This window comes from Bos mutus, chromosome 9, assembly GCF_027580195.1.
Source record: "Bos mutus isolate GX-2022 chromosome 9, NWIPB_WYAK_1.1, whole genome shotgun sequence".
NCBI classification, from domain to species: Eukaryota; Metazoa; Chordata; class Mammalia; order Artiodactyla; family Bovidae; genus Bos; species Bos mutus.
Genome location: NC_091625.1, coordinates 73,393,537 through 73,412,290, shown reverse-complemented (window position 1 = coordinate 73,412,290; position 18,754 = coordinate 73,393,537). Strand labels below are relative to the sequence as shown.

The window sequence follows — 18,754 nt, the reverse complement described above, 5'->3', positions numbered from 1 at the left end:
ATAGATAGCAGTTATTGGCTGTTTTTCAAAAACTTTAACGTTCAATGAAGGTTAAGGAAATTTATGGAATCATAGTAAGAATTACTTGTTTTCTATTTTGTAGTAAAGTGAAAAGATTAATGCTTATAGCCTGTAGACAAACAGCTAGTAGAGAATTTGGAAGAGCCTTAAGGATAGCCACATGGAGAAGGAAATGGCAACCCACTCTAGTATTCTTGCCTGGAGAATTCCATGGACAGAGGAGCCTGGCATGGTACAGTCCATAGGGTTGCACAGAATCAGACACGTCTAAGCATGCATGCAAAGATATCTTCAAGGGAACAGCTGGGGGATTAATTTTAAATGGAAGAGTACCTCTTTATCTGGGCTTCCCTGATAGCCCAGTTGGTAAAGAATCCGCCTGCAATGCAGGAGACCCTGGTTCAATTCCTGGGTCGGGAAGATCCCCTGAAGAAGGGAAAGACTACCCATTCCAGTATTCTGGCCTGGAGAATTCCGTGGACTGTATAGTCCATGGGGTCTCAAAGAGTTGGACCTGACTGAGCGAATTTCTCTTTCACCTGTTTATCTGACACTGGAAAGAAAGAGGAGGACAGGTGTAAGAGGTTTGTTCTTGGAAGTGAGGATTTCAGGGGGTTCAGAACCAAATTTTCTCTCTGGAGTAAGGAAATATACTGAGAGAAAGGAGGTGAAGGTTTGTACTGTAGTATGCATCAGGTTAATTGGCTTTCTCTGAGGCATATTACTACTGGGTAAGTGGTTTGAACCAGTACTAGATGTTAATTTTGAGCTTTATACAGGGGAATATATTAGTAATTTTTGAACCACCAGCCCTTATACTCAAAAAATCTTGATTAAATATTACAAAATAAAATGTGATGACTGATCCCCATTTGAATGCTGGTTTAGTTAATACTGTAGGGGGTGAACTAATTTGAGGAGAGATTTTCTAGCTCGTTACCCCACTGTAAAAATTTAACAGTAACAATGTTTCTTCCCTATCCCTCACTTCATTGTCGCAATTTATAAGGGCAGTATCTAGGACCTAGAGAGATCATGTTGCATCTCTCTTTATGACATCACGGCCTACTCATTTCTTAGGTTTTACTAACCTCTATATCACAGAAATGTAAGTTGCTTTTAGAACTTATGAGGTGTTCAGATAACTGACTTCAGATAACTTGAATCTCACTTTGGCTCAAGTTTTCTGTTTAACTTGTTTTGTAATACTGGGATTTTAACTTTTACAGCAGACATATAATTTGCAACAAAAAAATTTCCTAGGTGCTGGTTTTAGAAGTGTCTTCAAATTAAAGTGTTATCTGCATTGTTGTTCAAATTTAGTTTAAAAAAAATAGATGTCCAGAAGAAGGGGGACACATTTGTTAACATAAGTGTATAAACAGTGTTAATATCTTTTCTGTTATCATTAAAATCAAGTTTGAAGTGTCTTCACAAATTGAAACTTTGAAAACAATTCTTCAGGTTAATAAAGCATATAAAGTCAGCTAAAAGGATTAGACTTGTAAGTATATATGGAAATGAGTGTTACATATCTCCCAATGGTTTTACAATTTAATCACTAAAGGGTAAACTATTGTAGCCTGTTTAGCTTTGTGCATTCAATTTGAGGTTAGAGCAATGACTTTTTTAACATGAAAATTAACTCCTCCTAGAGAATTAGTATTTGCATATTTTATCAAAACTGTTTATACCCTGAAAGAGCAGGCAAAACAGTTTTTGTGATTAACTTGGCAGTTCTAGGTGGTTGTTTTTTTCTTTTTTCCATTATGAATTTTATTAAATTTTTATGCTTCTCATTTTGCACAGTATGGAGGTATTAAACTGACTTTGGCAGACTGTGGTTTTTGCATGAGGCAAGCAGAAAAGTGTTTTGTAAAAAGAGGATAGATTGTTGTAGGGTAGACTATCTTAGCCAACCTTTCTGTTGTTGTAAAATTATTAAGCAATTCTTTTCCACAGCATATGTTTCAAAAATAGATATTGCTTCACTCTGTATAATGGTTGTTATTATTTTTCTTCCTTTAAATGAATTAGTGAATATGTATAAGCTCACTTTGAAAATACTTTGAGTTCTAATTTCAGATCACTATTAGTTCAGTTCAGTTCAGTCACTCAGTTGTGTCCGACTCTTTGCAACCCCATGAATCGCAGCACGCTGGGCCTCCCTGTCCATCACCAACTCCCGGAGTTTACCCAAACTCATGTGCATCGAGTTGGTGACGCCATCCAGCCATCTCATCCTCTGTTGTCCCCTTCTCCTCCTGCCCCCAATCCCTCCCAGCATCAGGGTCTTTTCCAATGAGTCAACTCTTCACATGAGGTGGCCAAAGTATTGGAGGGTAGTGATTAACAATTATCCATACCTTAGAAACTAAGTTATCCTCCCTGTTATGTTGCCACTCATCACTTCACGAACATTTGAATAGTCTCTAAAGATATGTCAAGAGAGGGCAGAAGTGTAGAAATGCTTAGAAAAACCATGTAATTGTAGATCATAATTGGATTTTTTAAAACAGCATTTTACTTAGAAAAAGTGGCAAGTCTTTCAGTTTGAGTGGAGTCATTCAAGGATCCTATTTGAGCTTTCTTGGTATTCATTTTTTGCTTTAGCACAAGTAATTTTCTGAAGAGGAAGACTGAAAAGCAAATTTGTGTGTATGTGTGTGTGTGCACATGTGCGTGTCCAGCATACACCTGCTTTTTTGCACCAGATTTCAAAATGCTTTGTTTGATAGGTAGGATTAAAATTTTCAAGAACATAGAAGTAAACTGAAAAATGATTCTAAAAAAGAGAAGTGAATTAAATAGTTAAGTGATAAATTGTCATTTTGTATATAGTACTTCCATATAAAAGCATAGCATTCTGAAAAATTTACTGCATCATCTTACTGCGTTTCATATTTCTAAGTACCCTTGCTTGTAATAATGTTAGTAATAATAACTAATATTTATATAACACTTGATTTGTATAGCACTTTAGGATCCCCTTTGTGAACATACTCTGTTTAATCTATTTCATTAGTGTTATTTAGTGCTTTAGGGTTAACCTATGTTTTAATACCAATGATTATTATTAGTCTTCAAGCACATTTCCTTTGAAGTTTATTTACTGTTTTTATTTTCTCCATTTAAAGTTGGAAAATGAAATTCAATGATCTTAGGTGATTTCATTGTTACTTTAGCTGTTGTATCAATGTAAATAGTCAACTTTAATTTTGGTCAGTGTTAATAATGGCTTCTTATAGAATTTTTCTAGCTGGATAATTTTTCTTAGCATTGATGTAATATTTGACCCCATCTAGTAACTACTTTCGAAAATATTTTTATTTTTCATAAGATGATACCACAATAGTTTAGGAATCTTAGAGCTATAATTGCACATGATCTTAATTGACTTTTTCACAAAATTATCTTTCTTTCAAAAGAAAAACTTAATCTTATATACCATTTACTGTCACTGTTTGAAAGAAGAGAAGCATTTACAAATATTATGTAAATAATGAGTCAGATAAAGGGCATGTAACCACAACTCAGTACTGTTGTTCTATGTATAGAACATCAAAAGGGAATTTTTAAATACTAATACAGTGGAAGTCCTCTGTGTAGTTTTGAGTATTTCAAAAAAGAGAAAGGAGCTACTTTCCTATACTAATATTTACATACCATAAACTGTCATTTTTAATAGTTTGTTAATTAACAGATTACTTTTTTACAGAAAATTAGAAATTTAAACATTTCCATTTTTTTCAAAATTCGATCACATTTTATCATGCTTTTTGAAAGTGGTAAAAATAATAAGATATAATGATTGATTTATTAATAATGAAAAAGAGACTAGATCGCTGCTGAAATTATCTGAACTGCAAGATGAATTTACTAACTTACTAAACATTTAAGCCTTTTTCTGTGAAGTGTGTTTTTCATACACTTACAGTGTTACAGTGTACTTACAATGTAGTTACAATGTTGCACTTGTTACTCGTTTCATTTCATTTCATTTCTGAGTACAGACCATTGTACTTGCACAATTGTAGTAGAATTTTTGTGCTACTGAACATTGTATTTACTTATAGAAATTTTGCTTGTTCATTATTTGAGTTGTTTTTTGAAAACTGTCTTAAGAATAAGATTTTTTGATACGGCAGAAACTATTTCACTTGGCTAGTTAAGTTGCAGCTGTGTTATCTATGTCACTGTGATACATATAAACATGAACATTACAGGTGTTTTCTGTACAGTATCTGAAAAGGAAGTACTTGTTCTTTCAAAAATGCTAAGGAAATGTGGATGTGAAACATTTAAAAACTCTTTCTTAATTGAAAGCAGTCAGGGAGTCACTTATTTTTGCATTTTTTTTTTTTTTTTTTTTTGGCATAACTTTTAAGACCACTCTAAGTTACTAATAAAGTTAGTCCCATGATAAGCAAACTTGTTTTCAAAGTAAGGCAGATTGTAAAAACTATAGAGTTTTGTAAACTCTTAAAAACTAAGCATATAAATCATTGTCACTTCTTTTGACATGTTCCCTGGTTTGCATCGTAAGCAAATATTTCTCATCCACTATTTGCATCAGTAACCCCGGAAATTACGCTTTCATTTCTGATTTGCCTTTCCTATTACAGGTCAACAAAAATCTCTCATTCACTTCGACATCAGCCTCCTCACAGCAGTCTAAGTCAAAACAATCAAACATGCTGGACGCTCATCAGATTCTGCGTCAGTTTGGTTTCACTCAAACCGGTGAGCCCCTTTCTTACTTTGACTATTCATTAAATGTTCAGATTCTATTTTTTAATGGATGTCATATATTTCACTTCAGAAGTACGGCTCATAGCATTATAACGGTCAGTTTTCACACTTGGTGAATTATATTCCAGCATTTTTTTCTTTAAAAATCACTGAATTATTTCAAAAGCAAATTTGAATTTGGTAACTTTAATGGTAGATACTCTCATCCTCTAGTCTTTTGAGTAGATAATAATTGAAAAGTCACAGAACATGAATTTTATATCTGATTCAGTTTCCTTTGGGTAAAGGAACCATAGTTTATGGATAATCAGATTTTGTGATTCATTTCAAAGAAACCCCAGGTAAAATGCATTTTGGTAGAAACAGGATGCATCCTGCCTGCCAAAATATCACGTTTCTTCAAAATTGGAAAATTAACAAAAGATACAAAGAAGCTAGTTATTTAAATGTATATCAATCACAGAGTTGAAACAAACTATACAATTGCAAATTTTAGGCGAATATTTTAAATTAATTTGAATAAGGTTTTCAAAGAATCTCAAAGAAAAACCCTCTAGATGAGAAGTGTGTATTTTTGGTATTGAAAGATGTCTGCTTCTATTCATTAGCTTTTGGTATTTCCTAGTATTTTTTTTCTACTATGGAAATCTTTCAGAAAGATGGAAATCTTTCAGAGAACTGAAAATGACAAAACAGTTGTCTTTGACAGAGAGAGGAGGAAACTTGAGCTTGAAAAGACCAGCTTAATTTATTTAGAAATTTAGGAACGATCTTACTCTTCTACTTCGAAGGTATTTGGAGTTTGCATATGAAGTTAGTGTAATATCGCTGATTACATATTCAGTTCAGTTCAGTTCAGTTCAGTCACTCAATCATGTCCGACTCTCTGCGACCCCATGAGCTGCAGCATGCCAGACCTCCCTGTCCATCACCAACTCCCAGAGATACCAAAATTCATGTCCATTGAGCCAGTGATGCCATGCAACTATCTCATCCTCTGTCGTCCCCTTCTCCTCCTGCCCTCAATCTTTCCCAGCATCAGGGTCTTTTCAAATGAGTCAGCTCTTCGCATCAGGTGGCCAAAGTATTGGAGTTTCAGCTTCAACATCAGTCCTTCCCATGAACACCCAGGACTGATCTCCTTTAAGATGGACTGGTTGGATCTCCTTGAAGTCTAAAGGACTCTGAAAAGTCTTCTACAGCACCACAGTTCAAGAACTAAGCATCAATTCTTCGGCGCTCAGCTTTCTTCATAGTCCAACTCTCACATCCGTGCACCACTACTGGAAAAACCATAGCCTTGACTAGGTGGGCCTTTGTTGGCACAGGAATGTCTCTGCTTTTTAATATGCTGTCTAGGTTGGTCATAACTTTCCTTCCAAGGAGTAAGCGTCTTTTAATTTTGTGGCTGCAGTCACCATCTGCAGTGATTTTGGAGCCCTAAAAAATAAAGTCTCTCACTGATTCCACTGTTTCCCCATCTATTTGCCATGCAGTGATGGGACCAGATGCCACGATCTTAGTTTTCTGAATGTTGAGTTTTAAGCCAACTTTCTCACTCTCCTCTTTCACTTTCATCAAGAGTCTCTTTAGTTCTTCTTCACTTTCTGCCATAAGGGTGGTGTCATCTGCATATCTGAGGTTATTGATATTTCTCCCAGAAATCTTGATTCCAATTAGTGCTTCATCCACTCCAGCATTTCTCATGGGTACTCTGCATATAAGTTAAATAAGCACGGTGACAATATACAGCCTTGACGTCCTCCTTTTCCTATTTGGAACCAGTCTGTTGTTCCATGTCCAGTTCTAACTGTTGCTTCCTGACCTGACTATAGGTTTCTCAGGAGGCAGGTCAAGTGGTCTGGTATTCTCATCTCTTTGAGAATTTTCCACAGTTTATTGTGATCCACACAGTCAACGGCTTTAACATAGTCAATAAAGCAGAAATACATGTTTTTCTGGAACTCTCGCTTTTTCGATGATCCAACGGATGTTGGAAATTTGATCTCTGATTCTTTGCCTTTTCTAAAACTGGCTTGAACATCTAGAAGTTCTCGGTTCATGTAATGTTGAAACCTGGCTTGGAGAATTTTGAGCTTTACTCTACTAGCGTGAGAGATGAGTGCAATTATACGGTAGTTTGAGCATTCTTTGGCATTGCCTTTCTTTGGGATTGGAATGAAAACTGACCTTTTCCAGACCTATGGCCACTGCTGAGTTTTCCAGATTTGCTGGCATATTGAACACAGCACTTTCACAGGATAATCTTTCAGGATTTGAAAGAGCTCAATTGGAATTCCATCACCTCCACTAGCTTTGTTTGTAGTGATGCTTCCTAAGGCCCATTTGACCTCACATTCCAGGATGTCTGGCTCTAGGTGAGTGATCACACCATTGTGATTATCTGGGTCGTGAAGATCTTTTTTGTACAGTTCTTCTTTGTATTCTTGCCACCTCTTCTTAATATCTTCTGTTTCTGTCATGTCCTTACCATTTCTGTCCTTTATTGTGCCCATCTTTGCATGAAATGTTCCCTTGGTATCTCTAATTTTCTTGAAGAGATCTCTAGTCTTTCCCATTCTGTTGTTTTCCTCTATTTCTTTGCATTGATCACTGAGGAAGGCTTTCTTATCTCTCCTTGCTATTCTTTGGAACTCTGCATTCAAATGGGTATGTCTTTCCTTTTCTCCTTTGCTTTTCACTTCTTTTCACAGCTATTTGTAAGGCCTCCCCAGACAGCCATTTTGCTTTTTTGCATTTCTTTTTGCTGGGCATGGTCTTGATCCCTGTCTCCTGTACAAGGTCATAAACCTCATTCCATAGATCATCAGGCACTCTGTCTATCAGATCTAGTCCCTTAAATAAATTTGTCAGTTCCACTGTATAATCATAAGGGATTTGATTTAGGTCATACCTGAATGGTCTAGTGGTTTTCCCCACTTTCTTCAATTCAAATTTAAATTTGAATTTGGCAATAAGGATTTCATGATCTGAGCCATAGTCAGCTCCCAGTCTTGTTTTTGCTGACTGTATAGAACTTCTCCATCTTTGGCTACAAAGAATATAATCAGTCTGATTTTGGTGTTGGCCATCTGGTGATGTCCATGTGTAGAGTCTTCTTTTGTTTTGTTGGAAGAGGGTGTTTGCTATGACCAGTGTGTTCTCTTGGCAAAACTCTATTAGCCTTTGCCCTACTTCATTCTGTACTCCAAGGCCAATTTTGCCTGTTACTCCAGGTGTTTCCTGACTTCCTACTTTTGCATTCCAGTCCCCTATAATGAAAAGAAGATCTTTATTTGATGTCAGTTCTAAAAGGTCTTGTAGGTCTTCATAGAACCATTCAGTTTCAGCTTCTTCAGCATTACTGGTCGGGGCATAGACTTGGATTACCGTGATATTGAATGGTTTGCCTTGGAAACAAACAGTGATCATTGTCATTTTTGAGATTGCATCCAAGTACTGCATTTTGGACTCTTTTGTTGACTATAATGGCTACCCCATTTCTTCTAAGGGGTTCTTGCCCGCAGTAGTAGATACAGTGGTCATCTGAGTTAAATTCACCCATGCCAGTCCGTTTTAGTTCGCTGATTCCCAGAATGTCTACGTTCACTCTTGCCGTCTCCTGTTTGACCACTTCCAGTTTGCCTTGATTCACGGACCTAACATTCCAGGTTCCTATGCAATATTGCTCTCTATAGCATCAGACCTTGCTTCTAACAGCAGTCACATCCACAACTGGGTGTTGTTTTTGCTTTGGCTCCATCCCTTCATTCTTTCTCAAGTTATTTCTCCACTGATCTCCAGTAGCATATTGGGCACCTACCGACCTGGGGAGTTCATCTTTCTGTGTCCTATCTTTTTGCCTTTTCATACTGTTACATGTTACAGTAGGAAAATATCTGGATCAAGAGCTCTTATGTTAAGTCCTGGCTGTGCCTTTTATTATCCTTGTTACCTGCAAATGTTAGAATCTTCATTTGAAAACTGGGAATGATGTTTGCATTATATATTGTGGAAAATCAAGTCACAAAGCACATATGAAAACACTCTATAAGCATTAGATACTATGTGAATGTAACATACTTGTATTGTAAACATGATTTGTGTGTGCACTAGCTTTGAAAAAATACTTTGAGTTCTAATTTTAAGTCACTCTGGTAATTAACAGTTGTCCCAAACCTTAGAAATTTTAAATTTCTAGTGTGTCAGATATTTACTGGAAGTTTGAGCAATAGTTTTGCTCTTCTTGTGTATAGTGGAGGGCAGACCATGTGCACCTCCTATAGATGCATTCTCTGCATCCTAATGTGATGCTTGGTTTGCTTTCAGACCATGTCATTTTAATGAGTAGGAGGGAGGAGGGAACCTGGCTCCACCACTTGATGCCTATCTTTCTGCTGAGGTCTAAATTTCTTCCGAGAACAAATCTTGCCTTCCACATTTCAGGATTAAGAGTGTAAAACATAAGTCTGATCAAGTTAGCAGATTGATTAAAGTTCATTCAAGTAGTATCTTAAGTTTATCAGCCAACGAGGTGTAGATAATAGATACAAAATTCTTTCTTTGTAAACGGAAAGAGAAGACAGGATAGATAGGAAGGCTTTGAAATGGAAGAGTGATTACCACTCTGACAGATAAAGAATAAAAGGAAAACCAGATATGATAAAGGCAAGCCTTGCAAACTTAACAATTTTACCTTGGATTCACTTCCTTTACCTTCAGCTTCCATGGTCATATAGGCCTTGAGTGGGACTTTTAAATCATGCATATCCCTCAATGTGAGCACTGTCTCAGGAGCATGACCATTAAGCCATGTAATACCTGGTAGGACTGCTTTGCTTGATTTTTAGTTATTCTCATTTTAAGGCATATCTTCCCTATAAAATTTGTTGAGAGACTTCCGTGGCAGTCCAGTGGCTAAGACTTCAGGCTTCCAGCGCTGGGGACATAGGTTCAATCTCTGGTCAGGGAACTAGGATGACACCTGCTGCACAGCCAAAAAAGAAAAAAGAAATTTTTTTTCTTTGTATCATTGTATAGAAAACTTATAAAAGCAGAGTATGTAGTCCATTGCAAAGTGGCCAAATCCATCTTATTCATTAAGAAGCCAATCTTTGTGAAAAGAATCCTGCACTAGGAAACAGGTGAACTAATTTCTACGCTTGGCTCCACTTCTGAATGACTAGAATTTTTAGCAGTTTCTTTAAGCTTCAGGTTTTTTTATCCCTGCAGGTAAATGAGGGCTCTGGATTTGGTGAGTTTCTGTCTTAAAAATTCTGTGAGTCTATTCAATATTCAAAAGAGTTTTAAAAGGGGACAATAGTTAAATGTTCTTGACCGTACAAATAATCTATTAGAATCTGAAATGAAGGACTATGAAAATAATATAGATAGGATGTTTAAAAATAAAAACCTTACTGAAAAGCTGTCTAAATATCAAGTCTTATGTGCAACTCTTTCAGTTTGTACTGTATAAAGAAATACAATTTACACAGAGCTAGTCAGTATGGCCTACTGGCCTTCATGCCAGAGGCTTAAGAGGAGACCTTGATTTGATACATATTATATGTAAGTGAGTTTATATGCTGGAATGTTAGAGCCCGGGGTGGGTTTATGGTCTGCTATCACTTCTGTTGACCTCATTCCAGGTGAGTTCTGGGTAATGGAGACTGCTAGAAAAGTATTTGTTTCTTCTTTGGTCTATTTTCTTTTGAGTTTCTAGACTATTATCTTTACTTATTCTAAAATCATTCTAAGTAACTACTTTGCTTAAGGTCCTTACTTAAATATGTGGATGAAATAAGACAGTCTCTGTCCTCAGGGAGCTTACCGTCTGGTTGGGAAGGCAAATGAGCATGCAGCAAATTATGTCAGAGTGTGATAAATTCTGAAATCACAGTATAAACAAAGTATCACTGAAATATAGAGGGATAAAGCAGTGGGGCGATTTCTCGTACTTTACATGTCCAAGCAGAACTCTTGCCCCCAAACCCTTCATCTACTTCCACTTCCCCTGCCCCACACCAGATCTTCCCACCGAACACTCAGGCACATGTACCCTGTCGTTTAGGGATCCTTCTTCTCCCTCCACTTCTCTACTTCTGCTCCTATCCCTTAGATTATTCTCCCCATAGCAGACAACAACATTCTTTGAAAAATAAATTAGATTCTATTATTTCCCTATTTAAAACTCTTAAATGGCTTTCTCCAGCAATCTGAATGAGTTCCAAAGACCTTATAAAACCTTCCAGGTCTTGCCTCTTGTCTCTGTCCCTGGCCTCATCAGCAGGTGGGGCTTGAGAAGGGCACACTAAGCTGAGATGGTTGTGCGCTCAGTCGTGTCTGATTCTTGGCAACCCTATGGACTGTAGCCCACCAGGCTCCTCTGTCCATGGGATTTTCCAGGCAAGAATACTGCAGTGGGTTGCCATTTTCCTCCAGGGGATCTTTTCACCTCAGAGATTGAATCCGTATCTCCTGTGTCTCCTGCACTGCAGGCGGATTCTTTACCACTTGAGCCATCAGGAAAGCCACACTGAGCTTCTGAACAAACAATTGAAAGAGAGCCTGACTTGCCTGGTCAGTGGTATGAGGCTTGGGTTAGCTGGAGGAAATGATGAGATGCATGTATTTAGGAAGACCTGAGCTGCAAAGGTAGATGGGGTCAAATTGTGCCCTACTGGGGAATTCACATTTCATTCTCTAGATAAAACAGAGCTATCTAAAGGTATGAGGATGAAAGAATAATAATAAAATATGTTTCTAAAAAATACCACTGGTGTCTCAGTGAGGGGTGGGTTAGAGAGGAGAAAAGCTGGATACAACACCTATGATACTTATTTCAGCAACTGTTTATTAGGCTATTGTTCCAGGTACTTCATGAACAAAATAATAAATCAGCTAGTTTTATTAAAGTTAAAACCATAAATATTTTCTGAGTAATTTGTATAAGAAATAAATTTATAAAAATATATTCACCAATTATACCTAATGGCAACCCACTCCCGTACTCTTGCCTGCAAAATCCCATGGATGGAGGACCCTGGTGGGCTGCAGTCCATGGGGTCACTAAGAGTCGGACATGACTGAGCGACTTCACTTTCGCTTTTCACTTTCATACATTGGAGAAGGAAATGGCAACCCACTCCAGTATTCTTGCCTGGAAAATCCCAGGGACGGGGGAGCCTGGTGGGCTGCCATCTATGGGGTCACACAGAGTCAGACACGACTGAAGCGACTTAGCAGCAACATACCTAGAAAAAGTGGGGGAGGGGGAGAAATTTTAATTTTAGCATTTTCAATTAAATTGTAGGTTCAGTTCAGTGTCCGACTCTTTGCGACCCCATGGACTGCAGCACATCAGGCTTCCCTGTCCATCACCAACTCCCAGAGCTTACTCAAACTCATGTCCATAGCGTCGGTGATGCCATCCAACCATCTTGTCTCACCACATAATGAACGTGTTATGCTGTTCCTGTACTTCCTTCGTATAATGAAGAAAATCTGTAAAATAACATCCGTGACTTCTACTTGTATCAAAAATTTTATTTATATACATCTTCATTTGATCCTCAGCAAAACCCTCTGAGAAATAAACATTAAAATCACAGAGTGTAAGCTCTTTTGAGAGCTTCTTGGTAAAGAATCTGCAGGAGACCAGGTTCTATCCCTGGGTTAGGAAGATCCCCTAAAGAAGGGAATGGCAACCCACTCCAGTATTCTTGCCTGAAAAATTCCACAGACAGAGGATCCTGGTGGACTATAGTCCATGGGATCACAAAGAGTTGTACACAACTGAGCGGTTATTTGTTGTAAGACCTTAAAGCTTTGACTTTCAGTCCCTTTACATCAAAACTGGGAAGCAGAGGGCCTGAAATGAGAGTTCACATAACTGGTGGCAGTCGTGTCTAGAGAAAGATTGCCTCTCTTCTGGTTTGGTACTGCTCACACTCCCCACCCCATGCTGCTTCTCCCTCTGCAGAGAGGGGGCACTAGTTCAGACGTGAGGTAGACCCTTGGTGATGCTGTGCCTGGATCCATTATTTCATCCCTGGCCCATTTTCCTCCCACTGTGTCCAGAGGTCCCTCTGGCCATGTGTGTGACTTTTACTCGCTAGCATTGAAAGTGTGTGATATATTGCAAACTAGTAACCTGGACAGCACTATTTGGAATAGGTGTAGTTGTTAAAACTGAGGTGTCGTGAAAGTAATTTTCTAAGAATTCATGAACTTATCTTTTTACTGGGCCTTGATATACAACTCTGTCTTTGCCAGTTACTAGATTTCTTAAAGCCTAGTTCCAGTGAAACTGTAGTATTCAGTCTCCAGTCATATCAAGAGATTCTCGAGAAATTTCGCTCTGGTCATTGGTCTGAATCCTAGATCCCATTCACCCATCTTGAGAGTTGTTATGGTAGTAGTAAATTTTAACATGTGGATTATTCAGTAATGAGTAAAATCAATCACAGTTATGACGGTGGAAGTTAGAAAGTGCTATCGTCTTTGTATGTCTATATTTGAAGGACAGCACCATTCATTTTTGTGTACTTAATGTACATTTTCACTGCATTGCACTAAATTTCATTCATATCGACAGGTAAGTAGAATCATGTAAAACAAAGTGATTCATTTTTATTAGTATGACTGTTCATGTAATCTTTTTATCATGTTTTAAAATTGTAGACTTGGAATTTGATGGAGAGGCAGAATGTGACATGGCTTTTAAAAAACAATCAGTAGCTTCTGTCTTCTCCATAATTTATTTACACTCTCCTTTACAACGTGTTAATATATATTAATGTTTTTATCATACCCTAAACAGTCAAGATATTTGACTTAAAATCATAAAATAATTCAGATAACTTTAGTATTGGTTGAGAGATCTGTCAAGTTAATTTTTGTACTTCCACATGTTGGATAATGTTTGAAAAATGTATTTTTCTATTCATTTTAGCCAAATATAAAGTTATTCCTTTGAGAAGTTCTGAAAATTACAAGCTATTTTTCTAGTTAAATTTTAATTTTATTGTTTTCACTATGCCAATACTTTTAAGCAAGGTTTTAACTTTTTGTCAGTTCAGTTCAGTCACTCAGTCATGTCTGACTCTTTGCAACCCCATGGACTGCAGCACACCAGGCTTCCCTGTCCATCACCACTCCCAGAGCTTGCTCAAACTCGTGTCCATCAAGTTGGTGATGCTATCCAACCATCTCATCCTCTGTCATCCCCTTCTCCTCCTGCCTTCGATCGTTCCCAGCATCAGGGTCTTTTCCAACGAGTCAGTTCTTGGCATCAGTTGGCCAAAATACGGGAGTTTTGGCTTCACCCTCAGTCCTTCCAATGAACACCCAGGACTGATCTCCTTTAGGATGGACTGGTTGGATCTCTTTGCAGTCCAAGGGGCTCTCAAGTATCTTCTTCAACACCACAGTTCAAAAGCATCAATTCTTTGGTGCTCAGCTTTCTTTATAGTCCAACTCACATCCATACATGACTGCTGGAAAAACCATAGCTTTGGCTAGACAGACCTTTGTCGGCAAAGTAATGTCTCTGCTTTTTGATATGCTATCTAGGTTGGTCATAGTTTTTCTTCCAAGGAGCAAGCGTCTCTTAATTTCATGGCTGCAGTCACCATCTGCAATGATATTGGAGCCCCCAAAAATAAAGTCTCTCACTGTTTTCCATTGTTTTCCTATCTGTTTGCTATGACGTGATGGGACCAGATGCCATGATCTTAGTTTTCTGAATGTTGAGCTTTAAGCCAACTTTTTCACTCTTCTCTTTCACTTTCATCAAGAGGCTCTTTAGTTCTTCTTCACTTTCTGCCATAAGGGTGGTGTCATCTGCATATCTGAGGTTATTGATATTTCTCCTGGCAATCTTGATTCCAGCTTGTGCCATGTCCAGCCTGGCATTATGCAAGATGTACTCTGCATATAAGTTAAATAAGCAGGGTAACAGTATATGGCCTTGATATACTCCTTTTCCTATTTGGAACCAGTCTGTTGTTCCATGTCCAGTTCTAACTGTTGCTTCCTGACCTGCATATAAATTTGTCAGGAGACAGGGAAGGTGGTCTGGTATTCCCATCTCTTTTAAGAATTTTGCACAGATTGTTGTGATCCATATAGTCACAGGCTTTGGCGTAGTCAATAAAGCAGAAGTAGATGTTTTTCTGGAACTCTCTTGCTTTTTCAATGGTCCAGCGGATGTTGGAAATTTGTTCTGTGGTTCCTCTGTCTTTTCTAAATCCAGCTTGAACATCTGGAAGTTCTCGGTTCATGTAATGTTGAAGCCTGGCTTAGAGAATTTTGAGTATTACTTTGCTAGCGTATGAGAGGGAGAAGGCAATGGCACCCCACTCCAGTACTCTTGCCTGGAAAATCCCATGGATGGAGGAGCCTGGTAGGCTGCAGTCCATGGGGTCTCTAGGAGTCGGACATGACTGAGCAACTTCCCTTTCACTTTTCACTTTCATACATTGGAGAAGGAAATGGCAACCCACTCCAGTGTTCTTGCTTGGAGAATCCCAGGGACGGGGGAGCCTCGTGGGCTGCCGTCTATGGGGTCGCACAGAGTCGGACACGACTGAAGCGACTTAGCAGCAGCAGCAGCAGCGTATGAGATGAGTGCAGTTGTGTGGTAGTTTGAGCATTCTTTGGCATTGCCTTTCTTTGGGATTGGAATGAAAACTGACCTTTTCCAGTCCTGTGGCTACTGCTGAGTTTTCCAGATTTGCTGGCATATTGAGTGCAGCACTTTCACAACATCATCTTTTAGGATTTGAAATAGCTCAACTGGAATTCCATCACCTCCACTAGCTTTGTTTGTAGTGATGCTTCCTAAGGCCCACTTGACCTCACATTCCAGGATGTCTGGCTCTAGGTGAGTGATCACACCATCGTCGTTATCTGGGCCATTAAAATCTGTTTTGTATAGTTCTTCTGTGTATTCTTTTGTGTAACATTTTAGAGAAGTGCACAATTTTTTAAATAATGTAACTGAAATCTATGTCCTGCTTGACTTCACATTCCAGGATGTCTGGCTCTAGGTGAATGATCACAGCATCATGGTTATCTGGGTCATTGAAATCTGTTTTGTATAGTTCTGTGTATTCTTCTGTGTAACTTCTTATAGAGAAGTGCAAAATTTTTTAAATAATGTAAATGAAATCTATTATTTGTGTGTCATAATTTCACCAGAGAGTCTGTGATATCCTTATATAAACCCATTGTTGAAGGCATATTACATGTAAACTGGAAGTATGATGGTTCTTGTATTTCAAAGGGAAAAAAAGAAAACATTTACGCAAAAATTAGGTTAGAATAACTCAAACACAGGTGATGGTAAAAGGGGGTTTCCATTTTAAGGAAGGTAAAATGAGTTCAAAGTACTCTTTCATACTATCTGAATTGGCAGAATTTTCTGATAGTATTACTTAATGAACTTCAAACTATTCATTGAAAAAGAATGTTTCATTGAATTCTGATTTCAGATCTCCAGAATTTCAAGGCTTACGTTCAGGTATGGGTTGGTGAAAGGAATTAATTCACTACCATAGATAATTTACAGAATTAACTGATTTTCTGTAGACAGATGTCCTTAAATTTGCCTTATGCTGCTAACCAACCACTCTTCTGCATCCAGCACTTGTGTGTTTTGGTGGGAAAAGCACTAGACCTGGGGTCAGAAGGCCAGAAGGGTTGGGCCTGACTCTAATTCTGCCCCGTCACAGCTGTTACCTTGGGTAGTTTCTCTCTCCCAGTATAATGTCTCTACTTTCCTCTTCAGATGATTTTTCTACTTCATAGAATTGTGAGAATCTGAAGGGTATTTTTAATGCTTTGAAATCCATAAAATACTGTGAGAATAAACATCACGAGATTCTGTGGGAGATTCTTTTTAAGTTTGAAATTATACAGTTTGCAATGTGGCCAAAGGAATGGAGGAAATCTTATTTTAAGACATGATTTAATAAAATGTGTTAAGTGATGATGGTTAAGTGATGATAGAGAAAAGAACATGTCAGACAGGCAAACATGGATTCTCGAAAGAGAATTTTGAGAAGCATGCCAAAAAAGACATTAAGTTGAAGTAATTAGAAGACAAGTTTTCAAACAAATATACCTCAAATACAAATAATCCAACTAGAAGCTTCTTAACTTTTGAAACTTTGGCTTTCCATATAAGTACCAGCCCACACAAAACCCCTGGAAATGGGATTGTTTTAATATTTGGATTTTTCTGGACACTGAGAAACAGACCTTGATCACATGGATTTTTTTCTTTAACACATCATCACTATTTTATATTCCCTTCCACAAAGAAGAGATTTCATTTGTTAGATATTTTTGTTGTCATTAGTAATTGGATTCTCTAAAGCTGGTGTTTGATGGTACATTAAAGATATAAGATGCTGTTTTAATAACCAATATGAGGGTTTTACTGAGTGATTCTCCAGTGATTTGAGTTAATCTACTTGTTGAAGATTGAAGCATATCTGTACTTGTAATAAAAGTGCCTATATTTCTTCAATAGTATCACTTGAATTAGTAAACTGTTTCTAACCATGTTCATAACTTAAAGTATATTCTACATATTTGTGTGTGTGTGTGCTAAGTCACTTCAGTTGTGTCCATACTCTTTGTGACCCTATGGCCTGTAGTCCAGCAGGCTCCTCTGTCCATGGGGATTCTCCAGGCAAGAATACTGGCGTGGGTTGCCATGCCCTCCTCCAGGGGATCTTCGAAACCCGAGGATTGAACCCACATCTCTTATGTCTTCTGCATTGCCAGGTGGATTCTTTACCACTCGAGCCACCTGGGAAGCCCATTCTACATATTTATTCTTTACTAATTTGAACATCATTTTTATCAACTCAAGTGAATGTTAATATACTTAATGAATAATCTTTATGCACAAGATAAGGCACTTAGTATAATGGTCTGCATTGAGATTTCTCCTGATACTCTCTGAAGAGAAAATAGGAATGCAAGCATTTCTCTTCATCTGAATCTGCTGATTTGAATGAGCTTAAATTTATGCACTATTTTCTAGACATTTATTTTGTAAGAAGCTATTTTATAGAATATTTATATGGTGTAAATGGTTCTAACTTTTTAATTTTCAACCTTTTTTCTCCTATCCGTTAAAAATAGAAGATTTGCTTTATGTTTTTCTTCTTTTTAGTCACATTTCTCTGTGTGTGTGTGTGTGTGTGTGTGTGTGTTTTGTTTAAGAACCTGCTAAATTTAGTTGTAAAGTATACTGTGACATTTGCCCAGTGGGTTAATTTTTAAAGTAAAATAATTAAGTTACTGAAAAATAATAAGAAAGCAACTGAAAACCATAAACTATAGGAAATTAAAATGAGATCTTACGGATTTAATGAACATGAAAACTACATAATTTCATTGTAACATAGCCAGAGTACATGCCAGATCACTGAATTTGTATTTTATAGACATTCTGATGTTTACCTTTTTACCTAAGTTTTCCAATTGATGTGATAACAAATGCTTGATTTGTCTTTTTTATATTTTAAAGATTTATAGAAGTTATTTGCATAAGACATGTTTTTTTAAAAAAGATCAAATACAAAATTTCTGAGAGTTTAAACAAAGTTAAATAGCTGTTGTAGTTTATGTGGCTCTGAAATATGAAATCTAATCTTAGAAAAGATTTTCAGCTTCACACTTGTGTAGTGAGATATATTAGGTTGATGCAAATGTAAATGAGGTTTCAGACCGTGAATTTTAAATCATTGTAACTAGGCTCAAACACATATTTATTAATCAAAATAGGAACCATTACAATAAACACATTTTTACCAATGAGAAATAAGTTTGTTTATTCCTGTAGCATAAAAAGTCCATACTTCAGGATTTGAAAAATTCTTGGAAAGCATTGTCTGCTTCCTCTTGGTTGAAGTGTTTTCCCTGCAAAAAGTTGTTGAGATGCTTGGAGAAGTAGTAGTCAGTT

The 18,754-nt window shown here is 37.4% G+C and overlaps 1 protein-coding gene across 15 annotated transcripts in view; it reads left to right on the top strand.

Annotated features, from left to right (window-relative positions):
• The window catches only part of AHI1 (Abelson helper integration site 1), a 220,748-nt gene that overhangs the window by 102,129 nt on the left and 99,865 nt on the right, over positions 1–18,754 (top strand). For 14 of the 15 annotated variants that reach the window (XR_011465387.1, XR_011465388.1, XR_011465389.1 and 11 more), the window contains one exon: positions 4,647–4,764. Coding sequence is in view for 11 of the 15 variants with exons in the window: in XM_070376723.1 (XP_070232824.1) it covers positions 4,647–4,764 (118 nt within the window). In the remaining 4 variants the exon portion in view is untranslated. Of the gene's footprint in view, positions 1–4,646; positions 4,765–5,809; positions 7,056–18,754 lie in introns of those variants that run through there. The other variant, XM_070376726.1, reaches the window with a different exon arrangement.